The sequence below is a fragment of the Engraulis encrasicolus genome, chromosome 2, assembly GCF_034702125.1.
Source record: "Engraulis encrasicolus isolate BLACKSEA-1 chromosome 2, IST_EnEncr_1.0, whole genome shotgun sequence".
NCBI lineage: Eukaryota > Metazoa > Chordata > Actinopteri > Clupeiformes > Engraulidae > Engraulis > Engraulis encrasicolus.
Window position 1 is genome coordinate 6,204,065 of NC_085858.1, and position 7,670 is coordinate 6,211,734.

General features: G+C 42.4%; 1 protein-coding gene across 1 annotated transcript; it reads right to left on the reverse strand.

Moving 5' to 3' along the window:
- Positions 1-5,057: 5,057 nt before the first annotated feature.
- Positions 5,058-6,521, reverse strand: trh (thyrotropin-releasing hormone). Its single transcript, XM_063212787.1, has 3 exons — positions 6,459-6,521; positions 5,992-6,247; positions 5,058-5,645 (listed from the first exon to the last, which is right to left on the reverse strand). Exons 2-3 carry the CDS (start codon positions 6,176-6,178, stop codon positions 5,062-5,064), a joined length of 771 nt encoding a protein of 256 aa, XP_063068857.1. The 5' UTR covers positions 6,179-6,247; positions 6,459-6,521; the 3' UTR covers positions 5,058-5,061.
- Positions 6,522-7,670: the final 1,149 nt, after the last annotated feature.

Here is a 7,670-nt window from a genome sequence, read left to right on the forward strand (position 1 = left end):
GTAATATATGTTTTGAACCACTCTAAGACGTGGCCGGACAGTCCTACCCAAGATTCAAGGCGGTCAATTAGTATGTTATGGTCTATCGTGTCAAAGGCTGCACTGAGGTCGAGGAGGATAAGTGCTGAAACTTTGTTAGCGGCAGTGCTGAGCCTAAGATCACTTATTATTTTGGTTAGTGCTGTTTCAGTGCTATGGTTGGCTCTAAAGCCTGATTGGAATTTTTCCAAGATATCATTCCCAGCCAGATGTTGATTAAGCTGTTTAAATACAACTTTTTCTAGTACTCTAGAAGACATGGGAAACTGTCCGTTGCTTACAGAAGTCAGCAGAAGTTGCAGAAGTCAATTATTTTTGAAAATAATAGTCTTGCACATCCTGTGCTACAGTGAAAATTGACCATGTAACTTGTGTTAGTACTAACTTCAAAAGTCAGCCTCCATGATGGCATGGGGGTGCAGTAGCACATTGGCTGTTCATAAGCTGTTCTAACTCACCTGTAGACTTAATACAGTACTGAATGAAATAAATGGGTTTTAAATAGCATGAAAAGCCACTCGTGCATTACATTTTGAAGGGAGATCTTTGATTACTGCCACATAGTAAGGACAAATTGCATTCTCTATAATGTATTAACAGTTTAACTCCAACATAAGGACCAGCAGGACATAAAATGGCTGACTTTTGGTCAAGACCTGTCACACTGTAAGCACTACAGAAAGGAAAACATTGCAAAACATGACAAGGAATACACCTACCATTTAAGCTGTTGAAATCATGTCCAAGATAGGAATCAACACTGTTTTTATATAAAATCATTTCATCTGTTAATGCTATTAACTGTTAAGTGTTGTTCTTTGTTTTGTTTTTAGGCTTCCTCGACATTTGCTGCCTTTTATTGTCCCCGTCCCAACTCTTTTGAGACGCGTTGGATTTAAAAATTCATGAATATCCCCCAAAACAATATTTTTTGTCAGTTTTGGTGGCTGATATGTTTTCTTTGCACCGTTATCCAACTTAAGTCAGAACCAGACTTTTTGAAAATGGCAGTATTTTGTTATTGTTCACAATTAACCTTGCGTCCCAACTTCTATGGAGTTGGGGTTTGTATTTATCTATTAGCTAAATAATAATATGCTATTAACTTGTAACACAAGGTAATAGTTATCTAATAGTTAAGTAACTGCTTACTAATGTTCAACATATGCATTAATAACAATTAATATGAGTCTAATGTGGCATTAAGTAATGATTATTAACCCTTACTTAAGTATTAGTTTGTAGCTACTTTACTGTTAATTATGGCCCCTTATTTGGAAGTGTTACCTCACGCACTTTATCTAAGCTGCCAGTATCACATGAAAAACTTAAACCAACATAGATATTTTAAGTTTCTATAACAAAGAAAAAACTATTTACACACTTGATGATGCGCAGTAACCTTTGTGATGGATTTGGAATAGGCACTCTGTGCTCTAAGTTGGGTTGAAGGTCAGCACACTCACTCCTTCAGTCTGACGCAGGTGGACGAGGAGCTGCTTGAAGAAGCACTCATTATCAAGGTGAGGCCAAGTTCTGTGGAAAGATGACTTAACCTGAGAGCAAGCACATGCACATACGCGCGCACACACACACACAGACACAAACACACACACACACACACACACACACACACACACACACACACACACACACACACACACACACACACACTCAACAGTATATGCCTGTAGTTCCATGGAGGTCGTTCAGGAAAAGGGTACAACATGGGAGGAGTGTGGAGCAAAGTTGCTTATGGACACATAACATAGAATGCACGCACACGTACGCACACACACACACACACACACACACACACACACACACACACACACACACACACACACACACACACACACACACACACAGAGCAGTGTGATTGCCTCTAGACTAGTTCCATTGAAGTGGCTGAAGAAGAGAGGGTACAGCATGGGAGGAGAGCGGAGCAAAGTTGCCTATGGGCACATTACACAGACCACACACACATACACATGCACGCACGCGGCACACACATGCACCCACACACCCACCCACCCCTTCACACACGCACCCACACACTAGGGTAGAAGAGCGATCAGCATGGCTCTCGTGGTGCCATGCTACAGCATGTTGAAGCAGAAAAAACAGCAGGAGGAATAGCACTCTTCTCCCTGCCAGCTGATCCCCAGGAAACCTGTTGATGACGCAGAGAGGGAGGGAGGGAAAGAGGGATGGAGGGATGAAACCGTTCAGATTGGTCTCACCCTCCTGGCCCCTCCCAATGGACCCAGCATACGTCATTATTAGCCGTCTATCTGGAGAGACAGGATGGCTCTATCAACTTGCTTTCATGACTTGATTAGTGTCACTAATAAGTGTCACATAGGTAGGCCTACTGTAGGTTGGTTTTGGGAAGTGGGATTAGAGTGCTACACAACTACTGATCAGCATGAATCTCTCACATCTTTCCCTTTTCCTGTGTCTGTTAAAGTTCAAGAGGATGTACATTAAAGCTGTCAAATGCATGCCTTGTAGAAGTATTCTAAAGATCATATTGTTTTTACAATGTACTTGAAGCATGTGGTGGCTAATCCTAATCTTAGTCTTCTATAGGCCTATATTGAGGTAGCAATGCATAGAAATATTATTAATAAAACATGTCTAATATTCCCACAGAGAAGCATCGTATAGCAATTGAAAGAAGACAACTTTGAAATCTGGGAAAGACTGTGCAGCCAAAAACCATGAAAGGGTATGGAAATGCACCAAAGTGTAAATCATGTGCACAGCAATCTATACATTTTGTATCTGTTTTGAAGCTAACAAGCTCTGATAGGGGCCTGAATCTGATATATATGCAGTTTCTCCAATATGCCACAGGTGTGTGTGTGCGCGTTTATGTGTGCGTGGGAGCATGCATGCGTTCGTGTAAGCATGTGCTCTTGCTTGTATGCGGGTGTTAGCGAGCACTCACTGCACGGTGCCGGCTTTATCACCAAAAGACAGGCCGCACCTCCTGTATGCGCCAGCTGTGCAGTGGCTGTGAGAGTATTCCATTTTGCATGCATTTTACAAAGTCAACACCTCATCAGGTTTAGAGGAAACCATTCCCCAGCTGTTTATGTCATATAAAGAAGAGCCAGAATAACACTGTTCTGTGAATGATGTGTGGGCATGCTACAAGTCCATTGTGATAGACCTGGTCTTGTTTTATTCATGAAGAAACAGGCTTTGTAAAGGCAATTTGGCCAATATCATTTCATCACACCATAGAGACGAATTAGATTAAAAAAAGTAAAAGTCCTGATATGTATACCTTCAACCTTTTCTCTCAACACAGAGGATTTCTCTAATGAACTGATCTAGGAATCAGATGGATGAGTGAATTGACTGGAACAAATGGCAGTAGCGACGACTACTTCTTGGCTACCAAAGAACACGTATGCCTCAATAATCTGTCTATAATTATTCTGCATGAATGGAACTATGGCATGGCTTGCTGGGTGTCTAGGTAGGCTGTGTATTTTTGTTGCCAAGTTAGGACAAGCAACTGAGCAGTTTAATGCAGGCAAACAGAATGCTTGTTGTTGTTGCTGTTGCAGTTTTAACTGTCTGGGTGTGTGTGCAACAGGCAAAGCTTTAAAGGTGCTATTTTGGCTCTCATGGATTGTTGGTAGAAATATAGAAGAAGTCCACACTCACGTTTACAAGAAACTACTTATTTAATCGTCTCAATTGATTAAAAGCAGCCAATTAAACCACATTCCCTAAAATCTGCAGTGATAGACGGTGTTTAATGTGGTGTAATGTTCTCTTCTTCCAGTTAATTATGCACTGATTAATGGGCTCCTGTTTTCCCACAGTTTTTGTCTTTGTATAACTCTACTTGTCTCCTATTTGTGGATTGCAGAACGAGATATAATTGTCCTTTCCAGTAGCCCACCAGACAAATTAATCTGGAAACACTGTTAGATATTTTTATGGCTGTTATTCATGCATTTCACACACATTTCTTTGTGTGTCCCACTCATCTGTTTGGCTCTGGGTTGCTTTGCGTATTCATGTAGAATCTTTGGCCATTGATTAAAAGATCTCCACCTGCCTAACTACCTTGAAAATGGCATGCACTTCTTAGCTCAGTGAAACTCGGTGATTGATTCAGCCTGGCTGGCGTTTAACATTGATGAAACTGTTGTAATTAAGTCGAGCATGGGCTCCGACGATCTCTACAAGGTATTGACCCATCCGCCACTTAATGAGGAGTGGGGAAGCATCTTAAGTACAGGCCCATCGATCTCACCCCAAACTCACCAATTCTACGCCGTGCGTAAAGTGCGTAAAGCGCGCGTAAAGGTCAAGTTTTGTTTGTTGGGTATTACGCAATTACATGTTTCAGCTTCTAAAGATCAACAGTTGGGAGTGAGTCAGGGAGTGATAGCAATAATGCCTCTTGGAAACCGTTTGTTTTTGTGCAGCACAATATATGGCACGGCAATATTTCACAACTCCGATTTTCTTGCTACCTACCCCTGTGCGCGTTGATGTAACGTTGTGTGCAAAACAAAAAAATAATAATCAGCCCATTTGATTGCATGGCACAACACTTATATTTTACACACAAACGTATTTTGTGATAGAGATTAAATGTAAAGGGATCATGGATTTTCGTGGCAGCAACACACGGGTACACAGGCGAGAAGACGTTTGGATATTTACACACAAAAAAACACCTCACAAAGGCAAATCTAATCTGCAAAACTGATACATTTATGCAGACATTCGGGTGATTCAAAAATTGTTATGTGTGCGTTCATAAAAAGACGCATTTCAGTGTTATGGTCACAAGCATTGCCTTGATCGACCAACATGTCTTTTTTTCTCTAAAGATACGATGTTAAAGTTCAAATACTAGACAAAATATATGTGTATCGTGTGTCATTTATAAATAATGTGCATTCTTAATAATTATTAAATATTCTTTATTGGTATAACTCTTTGTTATTATGCACTCTATTCACGCATTCCATCATCCGATACACCTCTTCAATCCTGTTGCGTTACATCGTCTTCTAGCGCGAGCCTTTTGCCTGGGTGCTGTCTCTTCTCCTCGGGGCGCGCTTTGGACACGTTATCAAGAAGCTCCAGCAACAGACTGGCTTTACTGCAGGTGGCAGAATCCTGAATATCACAAGGACCGCCGCTCACGTGTATATCCGGAAGTGTGTTTTCGAAGTTCTTTTTCCCAGAATATTGGCGATTTTCCAAATCAAAGAGGTCGCTAGAGTCCAGTTCACTGTCACTGACTTCGCGCTTACCAGGGTGCTGTCGCTTGTTGAATGTCATAAGATAACGTTTTCCAGGGTGCTGTCGTTTGGCTAGCTCGTTCAAGAGAACAGTTTGGGCAGCCGGGTGCCCGGCGAACTGGTCAAGAAGAAGGCGCTTCCCGGGGTGCTGTCTTCTCTGAAGTTCTATGGACTCGCTGGAGGCGTCATCCCGCTTCCCGGGATGCTGTCTTTTCTGCATGTCTGTGTAGTCTTCGTAGTCGTCGTCTTCGCGCTTTCCTGGATGCTGGCGCTTCCCGGGGTGCTGGCGCTTCTCCAACCAGCTGGGCTGAACTGACGACATGTCTGAGGTAGGGAAGATGAAAATGCAAGTGTTTCAGAACTTATGTAATAAAATAACTTAGACAATGACGCAAGAACATTATGATCATATTTTTTTCTTTTTTTGATTCCATATACCTCGATTCCTCTAAAGTTTATTCAAACCAGTTCTTGAAAACCAACATTTGACACATGTGGCCATTTAATAAGACAAAAGATATTCATACACAATAAAATAAAGTGCACTCTTAGGTTCTGTCATGGCATAGATGTTGACATGTGTCTCAAAACACTATGTGCTGGGCATCTTCAAAAATAAAGAATGCCAATATCATTTAAATCCTGTTTGTTAGAAATAAGCAATGCTTACCATTATCTTCATCCTCCTCCTCAAGTTTCCGCATGATGGAGCGAACAAGGACACCCTCGGCGCGCTGTAGAATTTCTCGGAGTGTCGGGCGCTCTTCCAAGTCCACTTCACTGGGGATGTTTTGCGCTTGACTAGCTGTGAAATTACACATCGCCACAGCAGCCAAAAACAGGTATGCCGACTTCATGGCCGCCAGAGAGCTTTCCCGTTTGTTCTTGAACTATGTATTGTCCCCACTGAGCGAAGGAGGAATGCCCTAAGAAAGAAAGAAAGAAAGAAAGAAAGAAAAGGAGAAAAGGAGAAAAGGAGAGAAGGAAAAAATAAAGAGAATAGATTTGTGCAAAGTAGTTTAAATGGTTTGCGTAAATGCATGTGCAAAATTTCAGACTAATGGCTTGCGTAAAGTTATGCGTAAAATCTCATTCCAAGACTGTCGTTTCTCCGGAGAAAAAACAACTCCGTCTTACCTCCACAGAAGTGTTATGTTGATTCAAAGTAGCTCGATGCTCAGTTGCACTTCCTCCTCCGTGTTTTTGCTTTCTCCCTTTCCTTTCTTCTTTCCTGCCAAGGCAGATGCGCAATGGAGGGCAGTTCGTTATGTGCGGGTCTGGTGTCTGCTCTTATATACACCAGCCCCACACCCCCACACCTGCTTGCTCTGGCGTGAGTGAAGGGGTCTCTTCACATCTTTGATGTCACAACTTCATCATGAGGCGACCACGTCGATACCGTGAGCTTCCTGCTGAAGGCGCTCTCTCTTTAATCTTGATACTATTCATACACATCTAAATGGTATTGACAAATCAAGGACACCCGGCTCTATGCAGCAGGTGGACTACATAACAATGAGATTGCACCACATCATTACAGTGTTGTATACATCAAGCTTGCATCCTGTATGTGTTCTATGATTTTACACAGTCCTGTAAAATCATTGAAACATCAGCAAGTAAGGTAAGCAACCTTTATTTGTGCTTTTCACAGAATAAAACATTCAAAAAGCGCTTCACGCTGGTTTAGATGCAAGATACAGTAAGGGTGATTATGGGTAGTTACAGTTACAGAGACAAAGGGTATGCAAGCATCAGGTTGATAGGCCTATATATTGTAGGCCTATAATCAAATAAAATACTTGCTTCAAAATGTACTCAAATAAATTTAAACATTTCAACTTACTCATAAAATGACAGTAGCTTTCCCCCATTTATTAGTTATTGGCACTCATGGGTAAGAGTTTAGGGCGTCAGACTTGTGGCCCCAAAGGTTGTCGGTTCGACTCCCGACCCGCCAGGTTGGTGGGGAGAGTAATTAACCAACGCTCTCCCCCATCCTCCTCCATGACTGAGGTACCCTGAGCATGGTGGCGTCCCACCGCACTGCTCCCTTGGGGCACCATTGAGGGCTGCCCCCTTGCACTGGTGAGGCATAAATGCAATTTCGTTGTGAGCAGTGTGCAGTTTTCACTTGTGTGCTGTGGAGTGCTGTGTCACAATGACAATGCGAGTTGGAGCTTCCCACTTGGGCTTTAAAACATATGTAGGTATGTAGGACTAACACATTTGGCTATTTTTGTACAACATCCAGTACACACCTTCCATTCACCCGCTACCCACCCCCTGCCTGCCTGCCCCACCTCAAGCTCCACTGCCCCACGAGTCAACCACACACCCCAGCACCAG